Consider the following 23,197-nt stretch of genomic DNA (forward strand, 5'->3'; position numbering starts at 1 on the left):
GCGAGACCTGGGTATCCTTGTACACCAGTCACTGAAAGTTGGCGTGCAGATACAGCAGGCAGTGAAGAAAGCTAATGGAATTGTTGGTCTTCATAACAAGAGGATTTCAGTATAGGAGTAAAGAGGTTCTTCTGCAGTTGTATAGGGCCCTGGTAATGTTCTATAACATGAGGACATAGGTTTACGGTGAAGGGGAAAAAATTAATAGGAATCCGAGGGGTAACTTTTTCACACAAAGGGTGGTGGGTGCATGTAACGAGCTGCCGGAGGAGGTAGTTGAGGCGGGGACTATCCCAACACTTAGATAGGTACATGGATAGGACGGGTTTGGAGGGATATGGACAAAAGGCTGGCAGGTGGGACTAGTGTAGCTGGGACATGTCGTCTGGGACAAGCCGAAGGGCCTGTTTCAACAGTATCACTCGGTAACTTTATGACTCTATGAGAAGTCCTATCGGAGAGAGGCGGGGAACTCCAAAGTAGGCACAGCTTGAGGAGATCTCGTGGTGGAGCGGTCAAATTGAGACACGCAAGACAACAGGTGTGAAGCGAGAGGGCAGCAGGAATCAAGATGTAGAAACAAGGAATGCAGATGTTGACTTACTCCAGCATTTTGTGTCTATCTTCAATGTAGATGCTGTTTGTACCAAAGATAGACACAGATTGCTGGAGTAACTCAGCGGGTCAGGCAGCGTCTCTGGAGAACGTGGATAGGTGACGTTTCACAGAGTGCTGGAGTAACTCAGCGGGTCAGGCAGCGTCTCTGGAGAACATGGATAGGTGACGTTTCACAGAGTGCTGGAGTAACTCAGCGGGTCAGGCAGCATCTGTGGAGAAAAAGGATGGGCGGACCCTTCTCCTGACCTAACGAGTCAAGAGTGTTATTGACATACAACCCAGATAGAACAATGGTGTTCTTACTTGCAGAAACGTCACCCGTCTTTTCTCTCCAGAGATGCTGCCTGACCCGCTGAGTTACTCCAGCACTCTGTGAAATGTCACCTATCCATGTTCTCCACAGATGCTGCCTGACCCGCTGAGTTACTCCAGCACTCTGTGAAACGTCACCTATCCATGTTCTCCACAGATGCTGCCTGACCCGCTGAGTTACTCCAGCACTCTGTGTCCTTTTTATTTCATCTGACAGCGGGTGTTTGAGCTAAGGCTGGGTTGCGAGGCAAACAAGTACTAGTGTGATTCGTGCTGGTACGGGGGGGGGGGGGCATTCTGGGATACACTAGCGGGGGAGATCAGCTGTGTAAAGCTTCCCTTCAGTAACCTCAGCCACCTTTTGGTGTGCAGCGAACAGTTTCAATACGACAATAGACAATAGGTGCAGGAGGAGGCCATTTGGCCCTTCGAGCCAGCACCGCCATTCAATGTGATCATGGCTGATCATCCACAATCAGTACCCCGTTCCTGCCTTCTCCCCATACCCCCTGACTCCACTATCATTAAGCGCTCTCTCTTGAAAGCATCCAGAGAATTGGCCTCCACTGCCTTCTGAGGCAGAGAATTCCACAGATTCACAACTCTCTGACTGAAAAAGATTTTACTCATCTCCGTCCTAAATGGCCTACCCCTTATTCTTAAACTGTGGCCCCTGGTTCTGGACTTCCCCAATATCGGGAACGTGTTTCCTGCCTCTAGCGTGTCCAACCCCTTAATAATCTTATATGTTTCAATAAGATCCCCTCTCATCCTTCTAAATTCCAGTGTGTACAAGCCTAGTCGCTCCAGTCTTTCAACATACGACGGTCCCGCCATCCTGAGAACCTACGCTGCACTCCCTCAGTGAAACTTTCAGTGAAAGTCCCACCACTCTGGAATTGAAGTTCTCATCTTTTGCCATTTTTGATGGAGGAACCAACTTTCTTGTCTGTACGGAATGCCGGTGAGCCAGTTAGTTCACCACAGATCGACGGGAGCGTGTCAACACCGAGAGGAACTTAGCACAGAGCCAGGCTGTATCTGGCATTTGGAGTAAAACAAGTTTAGAATGTTTAATTTAGCGACTGAATAATAGGGAATGAATGCATATTCATGAAGCGTGAGGAGTTTTTATTTCACTTTGAAAGTTGTTTTTTTTTAAAAGTTTTTTTCACAGGGTGACCTGATTATCCCTTTTAGTTTTTTCAAAAGGCAATTCTTTTGACAGAGAGTGCTGTTGAATGGAAGGACAAGTTTAAACCAGATGAAGCAGGATTTTTGTTCTTTGCTTTTTATGGAGTTGACATCAGTTTGGTTGGCAATCATCTCCAGATTTGTATAAATTTGGAATTACTTTTGAGAGTAGGGGGGGGAGGGGGGAGGAGATTTTTCCCGAGTGTTCCTGTCATTCATTGCCCTAGGGATCGTTAGCAATGACGGGAGGCAGTGGTGAAAGCCCGCTCGTTGCCGTGGCAACCGTTGATATATTTTGAGTTCTTGGAGACCAAGAGCCCTTTTTCTTTCAGCTGTCATGTATTTGTTCTGTCAATTCAGTCACACGCCAGAGTTTTTGGTGAGGAAGCATTTGCCTGCTGTTGTTGACACCCTTAAGTTGTCCAGCGGGGCTGCAAGATATGTTTCAATAACATCCCCTCTCATCCTTCTAAATTCCACCCAAATCAGCGGCCGAACCCTGTTCCAACCTCCCATTGTTGTGCTCCCAGCCCAGAAATAGAAGGGAGTCGATGTAAGTGCATGAGTCACAGCACCACGATGGCCTGTTTAACCATGGAAACAACACCCGATTTTAACCCTTCCTTGGCTTTCCTTCCGAAACCAAAAACCAATCCCTTCTCAACGAGTTGAAGGCGGACAGCTGGAGGAACTCAGCAAGTCACGGAGTCGTACGGATGGTGCAGAAACAGGCCCTTCGGCCCATCTTGCCCACGCCGACCAAGATGCCCCATCTAAGCCGGTCCCATTTGGCCCCATATCCCTCCAATCATTTCCTATCAACGTGTCTTCTAAATGCTGTTATAATAACTACCAACTCACCCACGCCAGCTAAGCTAGTTCCACTTGCCCGCGTTTGGCCCATAATCCATCCATACCATTCCTATCCAGTTATCTGCCCAAGTGTCTTCTACATGCTGTTATAGTGACTACCTCCTCTGGCAGCTCGTTCCATATACCCACCACCCTCTGAGGCAAGACGTGTGTGTGTACATATGTGTTACGCGTAGGTATGTGTGTCACGTGTACATGTGTGTGCAGTTCCCGGTATTCATGGCAAAGACTCTACACTTCATTAAGATGGCCAGATGATCTCTGTTTGGACTTTAGAGACAGTGCAGAAACAGGCCCTTCAGCCCACCGAGTCCACGCCAACCAGCAATCACCCCCAACACTAGCACTATCACGGGAAGAACGTAGAAACTCTGTTCAGACAGCAACCGAGGTCAGGATGGAACCCAGGTATCTGGTGCTGTGAGGTAGCAACTCTACCACTGCGCCACCGTACCACCCAGATGTGCCAATATCTAGATCTTTGGTGAACTCCAGATGGGTGGATCTCTATAAGAAGTGTGTCGGCACCACAGGTGGAGAGGAGGTTCGAAGTAATGGACTTCCTGAAGAACAAAACTCAGCCCTGACTTTGCTTTGTACGTTGAACTATAATGCCTGATATATTGTGGTTGCATTTAAATGTTACAAGTCACACCATTAAGGCAATTAATGCAAAACAAATGAGCCTGCCTGTAATTACACTGAGTTGTAATATTTAGAGTAATGTATTTTTGACAACTGCATGAATTAATGAAGACCATGTTGATGGTATCTGTGCGGGTGTCAGGGGTAATGGGGAGAAGGCGGGAGAATGGGGTTAGGCGGGAGAGATAGATCAGCCACGATTGAATGGTGGAGTAGACTTGATGGGCCGAATGGCCTAATTCTGCTCCTTTGACTTATGAACTAATCTAGACACAAAATGCTGGAGTAACTCAGCGGGACAAGCAGCATCTCTGGAGAGAAGGAATGGTGACGTTTCGGGTCGAGACCCTTCTTCAGACTTAAACTATCTTATTTTGGTTATAATCACGGATATCAAGCAACCCAAAAGATTCTGCCCAGCATCTTCAGCTGTTCTTAGTTGGAATGCCATCCATATAAACAGATGCTCCTTGAGTTATGATATTTGGACTTTACAATGGTGCAAAAGTGATATACATTCAGGAGAAACTGTACTTTGAATTTTGATCTTTTCCCGGGCTGGCGATATGTGGTGCGATACTCACCTTTATTCCTTTATTCATCCCACACCGGGGAAATTTACAATTTCTCGTGATGCTACGATGTTGGGTAGGTTAGGTGGCTATGATGATCGGTTGGTTAGGTGGCTATGATGATCGGTAGGTTAGGTGGCTATGATGATTGGTAGGTTAGGTGGCTATGATGATCGGTAGGTTAGGTGGTTATGATGATCGGTAGGTTAGGTGGCTATGATGATCGGTAGGTTAGGTGCTATGATGTTCGGTAGGTTAGGTGGCTATGATGATCGGTAGGTTAGGTGGCTATGATGTTGGGTAGGTTAGGTGGCTATGATGATCAGTAGGTTAGGTGGCTATGATGTTAGGTGGCTATGATGATTGGTAGGTTAGGTGGCTATGATGTTAGGTAGGTTAGGTGGCTATGATGATCGCTAGGTTAGGTGGCTATGTCGTTGGGTAGGTTAGGTGGCTATGATGATCGGTAGGTTAGGTGGCTATGATGATCGGCAGGTTAGGTGGCTATGATGATCGGCAGGTTAGGTGGCTATGATGTTGGGTAGGTTAGGTGGCTATGATGATCGGTAGGTTAGGTGGCTATGATGTTGGGTAGGTTAGGTGTATTAAATGCATTTTCAACTTGTGATATTTACGATCGGTTTATCGAAACGTAACCCCATCGTAAGTCAGGGAGCCATCTGTACTTAGGATTGAAAATTGTAACCGTATGCCAAAATTAAAATAGGTTTATTTATTGAAAGACGCTAAGAATCGGGCAGGCCTGTTGGACGTCTATAAAATTATGGGAGGCATAGATAGGGTAGACAGCCAAAACCTTTTTCCCAGGGTGCAAATGTTAAAGACTAGCGTGCACAGCTTTAAGATGAGAGGGGCAAAGTTTAAAAGAGATGTGCGGGACGTTTATCTTTACGCTGAGGGTGGTGGGTGCCTGGAACGCGCTGCCAGGGGTGGTGGTGGAGTCAGGTACCATAGTGTGTCTGTCCGTGGGTGCGGGGGAGAGGAGAGGGGAAGTTTGTTGCCTCCATCACAGTGAGGGGGTGTTTGGAGTCACTGTGATGGATGTTTGTGTTGGGGTCGGGTGTCCTGTGTTTTTTTTCTTTTTTTGCTGCGTTTTGTGACTGCTGAAATTTCGTTCGGTGTTGTGCCGAGTGACAATAAAGTTTTGTTGATGTTGTTGATGTTGATGTTGTTGATGTGTGTTTGAGAGACTTTTGGATGGACACGTGGATATGCAGGGAATGGAAGGGGTGTGGATCATGTGCAGGCAGACACCCGCATCTTGGCATCAGCTACAGCACAAACACTGTGGGCTGAAGGGCCTGATCCTGTTCTGTACAGTTCTACTGTAAGTTCTGTGAATCATTTTAATTTGTCCATCTACCCAAATATTTCCCTGATCTCTCACTGATCTTTGGCTGATTTGATGGAACCTTTCCCAGGACGAGACAAAACTACTCATCCTCCCCAAATATACGGCACTCGCAAAGACTTTTACATAACTAGCAAAGCACCAAGGCAAATCCCTTGTACGTATACGTTAACATGTATATGTAAATGAGGCCATTTAAAACTGAGTTAGAAGAAACCTTTCCACCCAGAGAGTTGTGAATCTGTGGAATTCTCTGCCACAGAGGGCAGTGGAGGCCAATTCACTGGATGAATTAAAAAGAGAGTTAGATAGAGCTCTAGGGGCTAGTGGAATCAAGGGATATGGGGAGAAGGCAGGCTGGTTTTACTGATTGTGGATGATCAGGCATGATCACGATGAATGGCGGTGCTGGCTCGAAGGTCCAAATGGCCTCCTCCTGCACCTGTTTTCAACGTTTCTATGTTATACATACCTGGCTAATAGAATTTATTCAATTCAAATTAAACTAGTTTTGACAGATGTCAGAAGCTGGCTAACCTGTTTCAGCAGGTTTTTATGAGTTGGTGACTCAATAAATCATACCTTTTGTATGAAGTGGAAAACTTTGAAAACTACTTTATTCCCCAGTCATGCTCAGTGAATCACTTTAAGGATTTTTTAAAATATCATAACCCTTTCAAAACTGTTCTCTCTTCCTAATTTAGTTACTCCTGTACCTGGTTTACATTCATCAGTCTATTTGTCTCTCATTTCTCTGTTTGACATTGCCTGTCTGCTTGGTTTAATGTCTACTTAAGGAGCTGGTTTTCGAAGGTAAGGATGTAGGTGTGTTTTTGCCTCAGGGGATTACCTGGCTGGGATGTCAGGTTGTGTCGCTGGATGTATTAAATATCAGTGCAAGTGTTTCCTCTTCCTTTTGGCCAGGTTGTTAAACATGGGGATAAATTGTAACATTAATTGAATAATTGTAAATGCATGAAGTATTGTGGTTTGATCAGTGCAATCAGAAACCTAGGATGTAGACTTTAGAGATACAACGCGGAAACAGGCCCTTCGGCCCACCGAGTCCGCGACGACCAGCGATCGCCTAACACTAACACTATCCTACACATACTGGGGACAATTTTTACAACTCACCAAGCTAATTAACCTACTGATCTGGAGAGGGGTCTCGACCCAAAACGTCACCCATTCCTCTCCAGAGACGCTGCCTGACTGTCCCGCTGAGTTACTCCAGCATTTTGTGTATAAACCAGCAGTTCCTTCCCACACAAGCCCTGTACGTCTTTGGAGTGCGGGAGGAAACCAGAGCACCTGGAGAAAACCCACGGGGAGATTGTACAGTACAAACCCTGTACAGACAGCACCCGTGGTCAGGATCGAACCCGGGTCTCTGGGGTTGCAAGGCAGCAACTCTACCGCTGCGCCACCGTGCTGCCCCTTGTCGGCTGGAAACAAGCAAGATAGATTTTAGTTTAGTTTAGAGATACAGCGCGGAAACAGGCCCTTTCGGCCCACCGGGTCCGCGCCGCCCAGCGATCCCCGCACACTAACACTATCCTACACCCACTAGGGACAATTTTTACATTTACCAAGCCAATTAACTTACAAACCTGTACGTCTTTGGAGTGTGGGAGGAAACCGAAGATCTCGGAGAAAACCCACGCAGGTCACGGGGAGAACGTACAAACTCCGTACAGACAGCACCCGTAGTCGGGATCGAACCCGGGTCTCCGGCGCTGCATTCGCTGTAAGGCAGCAACTCTACCGCTGCGCCACCATGCCACACGATCTGTTCCTCTCATGACTTTATGCATCTCTATAAGATATTATGCTATGATTATTCTCTTGCCGGTGTGAATCCCACCCTCTGTGTGGTGCTGAGGGTGGGATACACATCCCACCTTTAAGGATAAGGGGGAAGTCTTTTAGGACCGAGATGAGAAAACATTTCTTCACACAGAGAGTGGTGAGTCTGTGGAATTCTCTGCCACAGAAGGTAGTTGAGGCCAGTTCATTGGCTATATTTAAGAGGGAGTTAGATGTAGCCCTTGTGGCTAAAGGGATCAGGGGGTATGGAGAGAAGGCAGGTACGGGATACTGAGTTGGATGATCAACCATGATCATATTGAATGGCGGTGCAGGCTCGAAGGGCCGATTGGCCTACTCCTGCACCTATTTTCTATGTTTCAAAGGTGTTCTATTTTGATCGGGCAGGTAACCTGAGATCACTGTCACGCATTGTTTTAGACGGACAATAAAAGATCGGCCCTCTCCTGGGGAAGATTCTGAGTAGTGTACCGTCATGTACTTCAGGGTACAATGAACTCCTCGCGTGAATTCCACATACCTTGAATGGTGTTCTCGTTATAATTGTGTAGGAAGGAGCTGAAGATGCTGGTTTACACAGAAGATGGACACAAAATGCTGGACAGGCAGCATCTGTGGAGAGAAGGAACGGGTGACGTTTCAGGTCAGGACCCTTCTTCGGACTGAGAGTTTCTGAAGAAGGGTCTTGACCCAAAATAGAAACATAGAAAATAGGTGCAGAAGGAGGCCATTCGGCCCTTCGAGCCAGCACCGTCATTCATTGTGATCATGGCTGATCACAACGTCACCCATTCCTTCTCTCCGGAGATGCTGCCTGTCCCGCCAAGTGACTCCGGTATCTTGTGTCGGTTTCTTGATACAAGTGTCGTTGACTCTACATTTCTGAGCTCACTCGGTTTATAAGCTCACAATCTGCCTTAGCTAATCATGAGGGGCTTTTTCACACTTTGTGTCTATTTTTATAAACCAACAGCTGCTGTTCCTTGTGTTCACTTTTCACTGGAAAAGTTCTGCCTTCGGTTTAATGTTCACTTTTCTATCAGATCTGTGTCGCGCTCTACTACATAGAGTCATATGTGGTTCTCGACTCCCCTACTCTGGTCAAGAGACTCTGGGCGTCTACCCAATCTATACCTCTCATGATTTTATACGCCTCTATAAGATCACCCCGCATCCTCCTGCGCTCCAGGGAATGGAGTCCTGATTGCACCTATAAACTCAGACCCTCTAGTCCTGGCAACATCCTCGTAAATCTTTCCAGCTTGACAACATCGTTCCGAAAACACAATACTCCAAATGTGGCCTCACCAACGTCTTGTACAACTGCAACATGACCTCCCAACTTCTATACTCATGTGGGCCAGCCCATCACACAAACCTTTTATTCCCAGAGAAAGCACACCATGTTTTTCCTGATGTGTTCCATAGAAACATAGAAAATAGGTGCAGGAGGAGGCCATTTGGCCCTTCGAGCCAACACCGCCATTCATTGTGATCATGGCAGATCATCCACAATCAGTAACCCATGCCTGCCTTCTCCCCATATCCCTTGATTCCACTAGCCCTGAGAGCTCTATCTAACTCTCTTTTAAATTCATCCAGTGAATTGGCCTCCACTGCCCTCTGTGGCAGAGAATTCCACAAATTCACAACTCTCTGGGTGAAAAAGTTTTTTTCTCATCTCAGTTTTAAATGGCCTCCCCTTTATTCTTAGACTGTGTGGCCCCTGGTTCTGAACTCCCCCAACATTGGGAACATTTTTCCTGCACCTAGTTTGTCCAGTCCTTTTATAATTTTATACGTTTCTATAAGAGTCCATGTATAATTTTATACGTTCTCTCCCCTTTGGCGAAGCGTTTTACTGGGCGAGTCTCCAACTGGGGTGGTGATGGTGTGAGAAGCGCTGGACCCAGGACTTTTATCTAGGGAAGTGATAACAACTCGTGTTCCCACCTGTTTGTGGCTGACCTCAAGTCAAGTCAAGTCAAGTTTATTTGTCACATACACAACACGGTGTGCAGTGAAATGAAAGTGGCAATGCCTGCGGATTGTGCAAAAAAAGAATTACAATTACAGCATTTAAATTAAAGTTAATACAGAAAAGAAAAATGTAGTCCCTGGAGTTATAATAGTTAACTGTCCTGATGGCCTGTGGGAAGAAACTCCGCCTCATCATCTCGGTTTTCACAGCGTGACAGCGGAGGCGTTTGCCTGACCGTAGTAGCTGTATTGACTACAAAATGGACGGCACGCCGGACTCTCCACCGTTGACTCCATCTACACTTCACGCAGCCCTGGGAAAGCAGCCAACATAATCAAAGACGTCCCACCCCAGTCCTCCTCCCCGCTCCCATTGGGTGGAAGCTTCAAGCCATGCACCCCCACACTCGGGAAGAGCTTCTTCCCAACATTATCAGACGACTGAACGCTCCTCCCATTAGCCAGGGTACTGCCCCGATCTTCCAACCTACCTCATTGTAGACATTAGACTTTTTAGACTTTAGAAACACAGCGTGGAAATGGGGGCCTTCGGTCCACTGAGCCCGCGCCGACAAGCGATCGTCCCGTATCCTAACGCACGAGGGACAGTTTACAATTTCACAATTAACCTACGACTTGCACGTCTTTGGAGTATGGGAGGAAACTGGAGCATGTGGAGAAAGCGCATGTGGAGAAAGCACATGTGGTCACACGGGGAACGTACAAAGTCCACGCGGACAGCACCCGTAGTCAGGATTGAACCCGGGTCTCTGGCGCTGTAAGGCAGCAACTCTACTGCTGTGCCGCCTGCTTTCTCTGGCACCGTTAGGTTACAATGCTGCTACACTATATTCTGCACTCTGGTATTTCTGCCTTTGCTGTACCTGTGGTATTTGTGTACAGCCTGATTGTACTCGTGTGTTGGGAAACAAAAACTGCAGATGCTGGTTAAAATCGAAGGTAGACACAAAATGCCGGAGTAACTCAGCGGGTCAGGCAGCATCTCGTGGGAGAAGGAATGGGTGACGTTTCGGGCCGAGACCCTTCTTCAGACTGATGTCAGGGGAGGGGGCGGGACAAAGATAGAATGTAGTCGAACACAGGAAGACTAGTGGGAGAACTGGGAAGGGGGAGGGGATGGAGAGAGAGGGAAAGCAGGGACTATCTGAAGTTAGAGAAATCAATGTAGGAAAATAACTGCAGATGATGGTAAGAAATGAAAAAAGAAAGGTGTAATAAAAACAAACTGATCAATAGTCATTAGACCATAAGCCCATAAGACAAAGGAATAGAATTAGGCCATTTGGCCCATCGAGTCTACCCAGTCATTCAATCATGGTTGATCTATTTTTCCCCCTCAACCCCATTCTCCTGCCTTCTCCCCATAACCTTTGATGTCGTTACTAATCAATAATCTCTCAACCTCTACTTTAAAAATCCCCAATGACTTGCTCTCCACTGCTGAATTCCACAGATTCACCACCCTCTGGCTAAAGAAACACCTCCGCTTCTCTATTCTGAAGGTGCGTCCTTTTATTCTGAGGCTGCGGCCTCTGGTCCTAGACTCTCCCACTAATGGAAGCGATCCTCTTTAACTGTTTTGTTTGCTGTTCTATATAAATGATGAAGATTCATCAATATAAATGATGAGAAACCAGTCTGAAGAAGGGTCTCGACACGAAACGTCACCCATTCCTTCTCTCCCGAGATGCTGCCTGACCCGCTGAGTTACTCCAGGATTTTGTGTGTGCTCATGTACAGTATTATCTGTTCCAATTGAATAGCATGCAAACAAAAACTGTTCACTGTTTCTCGGTACACGTGACAATGGTAAACAAATGCCTCAGCCTGCAGCTCATTTATAACTTGCGCTTTACAATTGTAATTGAATGTGGCTAAACCTTCCACAAACTATTGTGCAGGACAGGAGAAATGCAATTGACATTTGTCAACACAGCAGTATAATGTAATGGACTTACGGCTCGGCCCCTAGATATGCAGGGATTGGAGGGATCAGGATTGTGTGCAGGCAGATAAGGGTTGGTCTTGGCGTTATGCTCAGCACAGACATTGTGGGCCGAAGGGCCTGTTCTTGTGTTGCACTATTTAGTTTAGAGATACAGCGAGGAAACAGGCCCTTCAGTCCACCGAGTCCGCACCGACCAGCGATCCCCGCACATTAACACTATCCTACACGCACAAGAGACACTTTACATTTAAACCAAGCCAATTAACCTACAAACCTGTACGTCTTTGGAGTGTGGGAGGAAACTGAAGATCTCGGAGGTCACGGGGAGAACGTGCAAACTCCGTACAGACAGCACCCATAGTGGGGATGGAACCCGGGTCTCTGGCGCTGTGAGGCAGCAACTCTACCGCTGCACCGCCGTGCCGCCCTACTGTTCTGTGTTCTCTTTCCTTCTGTGTTCAGACCGGGTGCGGTTAATTAATATTGTTTCTAAACGTAAAGTTCACCTTGAGGTTTGGACTGATGATGTGACAATGGCCTTCTTCTCTGCAGCCTCCATGTATTCAGAAAGGCACAGCGATCCCTCGGAGATCAGATGTCTGGTGCCCGAGCCCGATTATTTTGATAGCAACCCTGACCTCATCAGGCCTAAGAAGCTCCTGAATCCAGTCAAAGCCTCCAGAAGTCACCAAGAACTCCACCGAGAGCTGCTGATGAACCAGAAACGGTGAGGAAACTACTGACCACTCCCGTTGTCCTGCACCTACACTCTGTCGTAGAGTTAAACGCCACAGAAACAGGCCCTTCGGCCCCACTCTTCCCTGCTGACCTCAGCATCTAACCGCGCTGGTCCCAATTCCCCAAGAGTCTAGGACTCGAGGTCACAGCCTCGGAATCAAAGGACGTTCTTTTAGGAAAGAGACCAGGAGAAATTTATTTCATCAGAGGGTGGTGAATCTGTGGAATTCTTTGCCACACAAGGCTGTGGAGGCCACGCCAATGGATATTTTTAAGGCAGAGATAGATAGATTCTTGATGAGTATGGGTGTCAGGGGTTGTGGGGAGGAGGCATTAGAATGGGGTTAGGAGGGAGAGATAGATCAGCCATGATTGAATGGCGGAGTAGGCTTAATGGGCCAAATGGCCAAGTTCTACTCCTATCACTTATGACCTTTGCCCATGTCCTTCCAAACCTTTCCTATCCACAGGCCTGTCCGAGTGTCTTTTAAATAGGATGGTACAGCTGGTAGAGCCGCTGGCTCACAGTGCCAGAGTCCTGGGCACCATCCTGACCTCTGTTGCTGTCTGTGTGGAGGTTGCATCTTCTCCCTGTGGCCACGTGGGTTTCCTCCGGGTGCTCCGGTTTTCGCCCTCATCCCAAAGGCGTGTGGGTTTGTAGATTAATTGGCCCTCTGTAAAATGTGTAGGGAGTGGATGCAAAAGTGGGATCACATTGAATTAGTAATGGATGGTTGGATTTTTTAGATTTAGAGATACAGCACGGAAACAGGCCCTTCGGCCCACCGAGTCCGCGCCGCCCAGCGATCCCCGCACATTAACACTATCCTACACACACTAGGGACAATTTTTACATTTACCCAGTCAATTAACCTACATACCTGTACATCTTTGGAGTGTGGGAGGAAACCGAAAATTTCGGTGAAAACCCACGCAGGTCACGGGGAGAACGTACAAACTCCGTACAGACGGCACGGACTCGGTGGGCCGAATGTGCTGTTTCCATGCTGTATCTCTCCATCAGCCGATCAAATGTTTAGATCCTTCCTCTGTGCAGCTCATCCCATACACACACACCCCTCGGTGGGAAAAAGTTGCCCCTCGAGTCCCTTTTTAAAACTTTCCCCTCTCATCTTAAACCTATGTCCTGAACGGGGGTTATGGAGAGAAGGCAGAAGAATGGGGTTAGGAGGGAGAGATGGATCAGCCACGATTGAATGGCAGAGTAGACTTGATGGGCCGAATGGCCTAATTCTGCTCTTATCACTTATGATCTGATGACCGCATGGTTTTAAATGGTTTGTCCAACATTTTCACATGTACATGCAGGATAGAGAGAAGGTAGTGAATGAGATTGAGATTTCCAGTAGTTTTTACCGGCATCCTGCTGCACTGTGAAGTAGCGCTGATATGTAAGAAAATAACTGCAGATGCTGGTACAAATCGAAGGTATTTATTCACAAAATGCTGGAGTAACTCAGCAGGACAGGCAGCATCTCAGGAGAGAAGGAATGGGTGACGTTTCGGGTCGAGAACCTTCTTCAGACTGATATGTTATTACTAGACATTCCAAACAATGAAAATATTAATGAGTTTATGTGGATTCTGGGCTTTACAACATGCATTTAAAATGACAGTCCATCAATCAAAGGAGAATTAGGCCATTCGGCCCTTCGAGTCTACTCCGCCATTCAATCACGGCTGATCTATCTCTCCCTCTCAACCCCATTCTCCTGCCTTCTCCCCATAGCCCCTGACACCCGCACTAATCAATAATCTGTCAATCTCTGCTTTAAAAATGCCAATGCCTTGGCCTCCACAGTCATCCGGGACAAAGAATTCCACAGATTCACCACCCTCTGGTTAAAGAAATTCCTCCTCATCATCTTTCTAAAGGCAGGCCCTGTCGTTCTGAGGCTGTGCCCTCTGGTCCTACACTTTCCCACTGGTGGAAACATCCTCTCCACATCCACTCGATCCAGGTGCTTTCACCATTCGGTACGTTTCAATGAGGTCCCCCCTCATCCTTCAAAGCTCCAACGAGTACAGGCCCAGTGCTGTCAAACGCTCTTCATATGTTAGTACCGGCCCTGAGTCATCAAACGCTCTTCATAAAACAGCCTGCTTACTTTGAACTTCCCTCGACTTTGATTTCTAATAATTTACATTCTCTTTTCTAAGTAAGAATCTGAAATGCATGATCATCAATCTGATAATCTCATTCCTTTTATCATAATCTTTATTGGCTCCTACCATTAGGCCTGGATAGTGTGAATGTGGAGAGGATGTTTCCACTAGTGGGAGAGTCTAGGACCAGAGGGCACAGCCTCAGAATTAAAGGACATTCCTTTAGGAAGGAGACGAGCAGGAATTTCTTTAGTCAGAGGGTGGTGAATCTGTGGAATTCATTACCGCAGAAGGCTGTGGAGGCCAAGCTAGTGGATATTTTTAAGGCAGACAATAGACAATAGATAATAGGTGCAGGAGGAGGCCATTCGGCCCTTCGAGCCAGCACCGCCATTCAATGTGATCATGGTTGATCATTCTCAATCAGTACCCCGTTCCTGCCTTCTCCCCATACCCCCTGACTCCGCTATCCTTGAGAGCTCTATCTAGCTCTCCCTTGAATGCATTCAGAGAATTGGCCTCCACTGCCTTCTGAGGCAGAGAATTCCACAGATTCACAACTCTCTGACTGAAAAAGATTTTTCTCATATCCGTTCTAAATGACCTACCCCTTATTCTTAAACTGTGGCCCCTTGTTCTGGACTCCCCCAACATTGGGAACATGTTTCCTGCCTCTAACATGTCCAACCCCTTAATAATCTTATACGTTTCGATAAGATCTCATCTCATCCTTCTAAATTCCAGTGTATACAAGCCTAGTCGCTCCAGTCTTTCAACATATGACAGTCCCGCCATTCCGGGAATTAACCTAGTAAACCTATGCTGCATGCCCTCAATAGCAAATTGCTTCTTGATTAGTGCGGGTGTCAGAGGTTATGGGGAGAAGGCAGGAGAATGGAGTCCGGAGGGAGAGATAGATCAGGCATGATGGGCCAAATGGCCTAATTCTGCTCCTATCACTTATGAACTTATAAACGTGTGAAAATAAATTCTAAATTGCCTAATATCACAAGGAAAATATGGAAAACGTTGAATGTTTTTATTTCCCTTGGATTTTGATTATTTAGTGATAGTTTTGGAATGGGTAGCAGGTTCTGTTTGACATTTTGCCAGTCCTGCTCACCAGAAGTATAAAGTCCCATGGACGAAGCAAAGATAAGCTGGGCTGGAAAGTGTCTGGTAAATTACCTGTAGTGAATTCCAGCTGGCAAAGTGAATTTAGATGCCTGTATTTTTCTCTTTAAATTTTCGAAAGTCGAGCTGTTTACAGAAGGCCATGTGCCAAGCAGTTTTCACCGAGTCTGTGCTGACCAACAATCACCCGTACTCTAGCTCTACCCTGCACACACTGGGGACAATTTACAGAGACCAATTGACCTACAAACCTGTACGCCTTTTGGAGTGCGAGAGGAAACCGGAGAAAACCCACACAGGTCACGGGGAGAACTTGCAAACTCCGTACAGACAGCGCCCGCAGTCAGGATCGAACCCGGATCTCGGGCGCTGTGAGGCAACAACTCTACCGCCGCGCCACTGGTGGCAAACATTTCTACCCGTTGTACAGTTTGTTTTGCAGGGACTTCGTTAAGTCTTTTTATTCACAAAATGCTGGAGTAACTCAGCAGGTCAGGCAGCATCTCGGGAGAGAAGGAATGGGCGACGTTTCGGGTCGAGACCCTTCTTCAGAGATGCTGCCTGACCTGCTGGGTTACTCCAGCATTTTGTGAATAAATTGATTTGTACCAGCATCTGCAGTTATTTTCTTATACCCCATTAAATCTTTTCTTGGGTTCCCTTTAAATCACAGAAACAAACGTCAAAAGATATAAAAAAGGAATGGGTCATCTCATTGTAGCCAAAAGCACACTCCCACTATAAGAAACATTCCAAAGCGATATTAAAAACAGGAGGCAACAAATAACTATGGCAACTCAACTTGAAAACAAAAACTTTGCATGTTCAATCTATGAATCACGGCTAACTTGCTCCCCTTTAACATGTAGTCGTGAATATGCTGCTTATCACCACTTGCCTTTGAAGTATACAAGAACTCTGAGTTTTGCCAAGAGTTTAGGCAGTCATGCAACCAGCTCAAAGATTACAATTGGGTCATTGACTGATGAAATGGGCAGTGGTTATTTTGGATCTGGATGGTTTGAGCTCACAATGAACCTTAAATCAGGAGAGACAAAGAAAGACAGACAGACAGAGAGAGAGAGGTTCCTATTACATTTTTCCCCATCTCACCTTAAACTGATATCCTCTGGTTTGTGATTCCCCTATCCTGAGTAATTGTCTCTGTGCATTCACCCCATCAATAGCCCTCATGATTTTATACGTATTCAAGGGAGTGTTAGATTGAGCTCTTAGGGCTAATGGAATCAAGGAATATGGGGAGACAGCAGGAACGGGGTACTGATTTTGGATGATCACAATGAATGGTGGTGCTGGCTCGAAGGGCTGAATGGCCTACTCCTGCACCTATTTTCTATGTTTATATTCACCTCTACATCATTCCTCGGCCTCCTGTGCTCCATGGAATAAAGTCCTAGCCTGCCCAATCTCTCCCTGGAGCTCAGGCCCTCGAGTCCTGGCAACATCTTCGTAAATCTTCTCTGCATTCTTTCCAGCTGCCTGACCCGCTGAGTTCCCCCGGCACTTTGTGCTTTGAGTTTAGTATCATCTTTGCACAGTAGTAGTTGTAGCAGTTAGATTCTGTAATGAAACCCAAGCTGTAAGGCAGCAACCAGCCTTGGAGATGGTACAGGTCACTGCATTTTGGAAACGCAGTGGAATGTTTGGTATGCTGGTAGCAAAGTTAAATGTTTGTGTCAAATACTGCTATGGAGATCTGTTGGGGAGCTTTGTTGATGTGGACAATGCATTAACAAGCAGTGCCAAAGGAGAAAGGTTTAGAGTTATATTAGTGCAGAGAAGTCTGTGAAGCATTGTTCCCATTTGAAAGTTTAGTTTAGAGATACAGCTTTGGAAACAGGCCCTTCGGCCCACCATGTCCGCACTGTCCAGCGATCCCCCCCACACACACTAACAGCATCGTACACAGAGTAGGGACGAATTTACATTTGTACCAGGCTAATTAACTTACGAACCTGGACGTCTTTGGAGTGTGGAGTTCAGGTTTACCAGGTTTCTTCCAGTTGCTCCGGTTTCCTCCCACCCTCCAAAGACATACAGGTTTTAAGGTTAATTGGCTTCTGTAAATTGTACATTGTCCCCAGTGTGTGGGATAGTGCTCGTGTATGGGGTGATTGTTGATCGGTGCAGATCGATGGGCTGAAGGGCCTGTTTCAATTTTGGTCTCCAAATTTGAGGAAGGATATTCTTGCTATTGAGGGCGTGCAGCGTAGGTTCACTCGGTTAATTTCCCGGAATGGCGGGACTGTCGTATGTTGAAAGACTGGAGCGACTAGGCTTGTATACACTGGAATTTAGAAGGATGAGAGGGGATCTTATTGAAACATATAAGATTATTAAGGGGTTGGACACGTTAGAGGCAGGAAACATGTTCCCAATGTTGGGGGAGTCCAGAACCAGAGGCCACAGTTTAAGAATAATGGGCAGGCCATTTAGAACGGAGATTGAGGAAAAACTATTTCAGTCAGTGTTGTAAATCTGTGGATAGAACGGTGTTTGGGTGATCGCTGGTTATCACAGACTCAGTGGGCCGAAGGGCCTGTTTCCATGCTGTATCTCTAACCAAAACTAAACTAGACACAACCAAGAGAAACATAATCCCCATTCCTGAACCTTTCTGATCTTCTGTCAGCATTTCCATTCCCTCCACGGATGCTGCCTGACCCGCTGAGTTGCTCCAGCACTCTGTGAAACGTCACCTCTCCATGTTCTCCACAGATGCTGCCTGACCCGCTGAGTTGCTCCAGCACTCTGTGTCTGTACTGTTCCATGTTCTATGGTAGACACAAAATGCTGGAGTAAATCAGCGGAGCAAGCAGCATCTCTGGAGAGAAGGAATGTAACCCATTCCTTCATTCCAGAGATGCTGCCTGTCCCGCTGAGTTATTCCAGCTTTTTGTGTCTATCTTCGGCATAAGCCAACGTCTGCAGGAAAAATGTTCCCGATGTCGGGAAAAGTCCAGAACGAGGGGTCGCAGTTTAAGAATAAGGGGTCGGCCATTTAGGACTGAGAATGATTGAGAATGGTCAGCCATGATCACATTGAATGGTGGTGTTGGCTCGAAGGGCCGAATGGCCTGCACCTATTGTCTATTGACTGAGATGAGGAAAAACCTTTTCACCCAGAGAGTTGTGAATCTGTGGAATTCTCTGCCACAGAAGGCAGTGGAGGCCAATTCACTGGATGTTTTCAAGAGAGAGTTAGATAGAGCTCTTCGGGCTAACGGAATCAAGGGATATGGGGAGAAAGCAGGAACGGGGTATATCACAAAATGCTGGAGTAATTCAGCGGGTCAGGCAGCATCTAGGAGAGAAGGAATGGGTGACGCTTTGGGTCGAGACCCTTCTTCAGACGGAACGGGGTACATGATTCTGGATGATCACGTTGAATGGCGGTGATGGCTCGAAGGGACGGGTGGCCTCCTCCTGCACCTTTTGTCCATGTTTCTCCCTGCACCATGTTGTCTGGTATAAGAAAATAACTGCAGATGCTGATACGTGTTGTCTGGTGTTGTCTGGTGTTGTCTGGTGTTGTCTGGTGTTGTCTGGTGTTGTCTGGCGTTGTCTGGCGTTGTCTGGTGTTGGGGACTGTGGCTGCATGTTGACCACAGGCTTGCACTTTGCTGCCATCTGCTGAGCAAGACGGGTGCAGCAGGACTGACCGCTGTTGCTTCCCATGCAGGGGCGTGGGAGCTGAGAACAAGCCCGAGCTACAGCGAGTGCTGGAGTACCGGCGGCGAGACCAGCTGATCCGACAACGGAAGGAGGAAGAGGAGGCGCAGAAGATCAGATCTCCCTTCGAACTGCAGCTCCAGAAGAGGCAGCAGAGGCTGGAAGAGGTTTGAGTTTTAATTTAGTTTATTTAGAGATGCCGCGCGGAAACAGGCCCTTCGGCCCACCAGGTCCGCGATGACCAGCGATCACCCCGCACGTTAGCGCTATCCCACGCACACCAGGGACAATTTACACATACACCAAGCCAATTTACCTACAAACCTGCACGTCTTTGGAGAGTGGGAGGAAACCGAAGCACCCGGAGAAAACCCAAGTGGTCACGGAGAGCATACAAACACCGTATAGACAGCACCCAGAGTCGGGATCGAACCGGGGTCTCTGGCGCTGTGAGGCAGCAACTCTACCGCAGTGCCACTGTGCCGCGATCATTAATCTAACATGCATCCTCAGTTCCTCAATTACTTGTCACTGCAAGTGTCGAAACCATTGTGGAAATACACTGCAAGGGCCAAGATCATCTCTGACCCCTCTCACCCTGGCCACAAACTCTTTGAAGCACTTCCCTCTGGAAGGCGACTCCGGACTGTCAAAGCAGCCACAGCCAGACATAAAAACAGCTTTTTTTCCGCGAGCAGTAGCTCTACTCAACAACCAAAAGTCTGTAGTCTCTTTTTGCTCTGGTTTATTTCACTCACATGTTTAAACCGTAATGTTGTATCCTTATTGTTTTAATTGTTTTATGCTTCATTCTTAATTGTTTACTGTATGCAGGCATGTGAATTATCCGCGGATTTCCGCGTTTTTAAAATCCATTTTCCGCGCTTTTTGCACGGTTTCCGCGTTTTTCACTTTGCCAAATAAACTGAGAAATCGGATCGAAAAAAAAGAAAGAGGAAAAAGAAACGATGTGTAGACTTGTAATGAACACTAGGTTCCGCTAGAGGTTCCGTGAGAAATCCCCCCGAGCGCCCTGGAAGTCTCCCCGAAAATGTGGCACCTAGACTGGGCAAGGCAGCCAATCTCGACCTCATCGGGACTTCCACGGCCGATCGGTGGGATGAATTTGCAACCTGCGGCCGGGACTCTGGAACTCCAGCCCAGCTGGAGCCAGCAAATCTATCGCCATAGCCGACTTCCTTGGCCGGCTGGATAAACCAGCAAAGCTCTGGAACCTGGAGTGCCAGAAAATCAGTGGTGGAACTGTAATGAGTAAATATTAAATTTAAGTGCAAGATTATTTAACTAAATTAATTAAGACTGGGTAAAAATATAAAACACAGCAGAAAAGCCAATCACCACCTTTTTGGGCTGATTACCAATTAATGGGCAAATTTACTTCAAAATGTTATTAATGTACAGTGACATATTCACATTATTTTGTAATGTCTGTTTACTTTGAAATGCACTAAAAGAGGCTTGAAACTGGTAATTTTGTGTGTAAATCTTCAAAATTTTCTAGTATTTTGACCCCCATGGGTCAAAGCGTTGGCCCTTTTCCTCTCTTTTTTTTACCTCACCCGCATGTTTGTGTATGTTGATGTTGCTACTTGCGAGCGGAGCACCAAGGCACATTCCTTGTACGTATACATACTTGGCCAATAAACTTATTCATTCATTCATTCATTCAAGAAATCTTTCCCGTGTACTAAATGGTGCAACTGTGTCTTTCAGTTGGAGAGAGAACAGGAGAGAGGTGGAGAGGAACAAGAGAATGCTCCCGAGTTCATCAAAGTCAGAGAAAACTTGAGGCGAACTTCCACGTTCAGCATTGAGAAGCAGGCCGGTTAGTGTGGAGACCACCCTCCCCATTCATCTTCAACTGGTCGATGTTGTTCTGGACCAGTTCAACTTCACTGACTCGCCCTGCCTTCACTGTAGAGTTCATCTCATGTTCTTGTCTATCTTCAGTGGAAAATGAAACGCCCAGTGGTTTGTTCTGCTTACTTGCGATCGAATAAGCCAGTCTTTTCCGGACAGCAGGAATGTTTGTGGGACTCTCCGAACCTGGTCAGCTGGTGAGGATTTTTAAAAAGTGCTACTTAAGGTGAAGATTTGACCGGTTTGACCAGAAGCAAAAGCTGACATGAATCCAGGATGAAGGCTCGTGCTGAGCAAGTGAGCCATCAACGTAGCGTACTCCATCCGCACTAAACCTGAAGATTGAGCTAGTTATTCTTGCAAACGTTCCCTGTGATGGAGCAAAACGTTTTTTGTTTTTTTTAAACAGTGTTTGGTGGTAAGGGTTTTGTGCAAAAAGACTCTTCTGCTTTTAACATCAACAGTGACTCTTGATAATTTAATGGGCGTATAAGTGAATATCTCCCTCTGACAGGTGAGGCGGGACCCTTAAGTTCATGTGATATTTGTTGGCGTTCATGCCGGAGGACAAGCCTTTTTTGCTTGCGCTTGGTCAGTCTTTTTGATTTTTGGTTACAGTTCCAGTTGAATTAAAAGACCGCTAATGGAAGATTATTGTTGTAAATTCTGCATTGATATTATTACCTGTAACCTGCAGATCTTAACAGAGAAATAAGGTGTGGGTGTTGGTATTTTATGGATACGTGATACATGTACAGTCAGCAACTGTATTAGTCAGAATCTGCTGGGAAGATTTGGAAATACTGGCTGCTGTTTTCTTTTAGGGATTTAATTTAGATTGCACTATACCTCACTATATGGAAACATGTATCCTGATTTTTTAATACATTTATTATCTACCCATAATAATAGATGTCAGCATTGAGAATCCTGGTATATATTTTCCTGATGGATAACATGGCATAAAGTAATGAATAGGGTTTGCACAATTAATACTTTGGCAGGAAATGATGAAAGAACTGACCGAAACCATTAAGAATTGTAGATAGACACAAATTGCTGCAGTAACTCAGCGGGACAGGCAGCATCTCCAGAGAGAAGCAATGGGCGACGTTTCGGTTCGAGACCCTTCTTCAGAACCGAATCGTCACCCATTCCTTCTCTCCAGAGATACTGCCTGTCCCGCTGAGTTACTCCAGCATTTTGTGTCTTATCTTCGGTGTAAACCAGCATCTGCAGGTCACTTCCTTCACCTTTAAGAATTGTGATCTGCCTTCTTGACATCACAGTTAAAGAAGGGCCTCGACCCGAAATGTCACCCATTCCTTCTCTCCAGAGATGCTGCCTGTCCCGCTGAGTTACTCCAGCTTTTATGTGTCTATCTTACAGTTAAATTGTAGTCTAATTCAACTAAGGGTTATTAAACTTATTATTAATTGCATATATTTTGAAAAAGTTACCAAGCCGTAGGCTTAGGAACTCACAATAACTAGTCTTACAGGTTGCAAACGGTATGTTGGGATGAGAAGTCTGTGCAGAACAAGAACTGTAATGGCTACTCCATCAAAGATCAAGGCTCTTTAAACAAAAGAGTCAATTCATGGTTGATATTTTTATGCTCATTCTGTCATTTAGACTTCACAATGCTGACATTGTTTGGTGGTCCAGTTGTGTTCGGGTCACCAATGCCGTGCCGACTGCAAAAGAACATGGTCGATTATGAATGTACTGCTGAATGCTTTTAACATAAATTTAAAAGAGCTGTCCCCACCCTTTTAATTTTGTTTGCTTTGAATTCAATTCACTGGGTGTTGGAATGAAAGACACTCTTGTGTTTTTGTGACCAGAAATATGGGACAAGATTTGAAAATTGGCTGTTAAAATGACAAGTCGTGTTGTTGTTTATAATGATTGCAGCTGTCTGTCTATGTTTTGGAAATATTGCCTTTGAAATGTTACTGAATAGGTATTGACTGTTGGGTAAGTTATACCTATCCATTCCACATCACCGCATCGGATTAGAGCTCGTGCTGGATTAGAGTTCGTTCTCTCACTTTTACTTATCTTTTGGGGAATTTGTTATTTTTCTATGTGCACTAAGTCTGCACATAACATTCGAGCTACGGTCTGTGAATCTGTGATTATCGTTTCTCAGTTTAATAATGGACAAGTAGGGGGATAACATTCATTTGGATTGTTGCCATCTATCGGTTTGTGTCATTGTAACTTAACTTTGAAATAAAAGAAATGCATATTTTA

The 23,197-nt window shown here is 46.1% G+C and overlaps 1 protein-coding gene across 3 annotated transcripts in view; it reads left to right on the top strand.

Annotated features, from left to right (window-relative positions):
• LOC144601952 (protein FAM107B-like) overlaps positions 1-23,197 on the top strand; it is a 68,709-nt gene extending 45,512 nt beyond the window's left edge. For all 3 annotated transcript variants that reach the window (XM_078414581.1, XM_078414578.1, XM_078414582.1), the window contains 3 exons: positions 11,918-12,092; positions 19,068-19,224; positions 20,792-23,197. In XM_078414581.1, coding sequence (XP_078270707.1) covers positions 11,918-12,092; positions 19,068-19,224; positions 20,792-20,908 — 449 coding nt within the window. In that variant the 3' untranslated portion in view covers positions 20,909-23,197. The remainder of the gene's footprint in view (positions 1-11,917; positions 12,093-19,067; positions 19,225-20,791) is intronic.

This window comes from Rhinoraja longicauda, chromosome 17 (genome assembly GCF_053455715.1).
Source record: "Rhinoraja longicauda isolate Sanriku21f chromosome 17, sRhiLon1.1, whole genome shotgun sequence".
Lineage (NCBI taxonomy): Eukaryota > Metazoa > Chordata > Chondrichthyes > Rajiformes > Arhynchobatidae > Rhinoraja > Rhinoraja longicauda.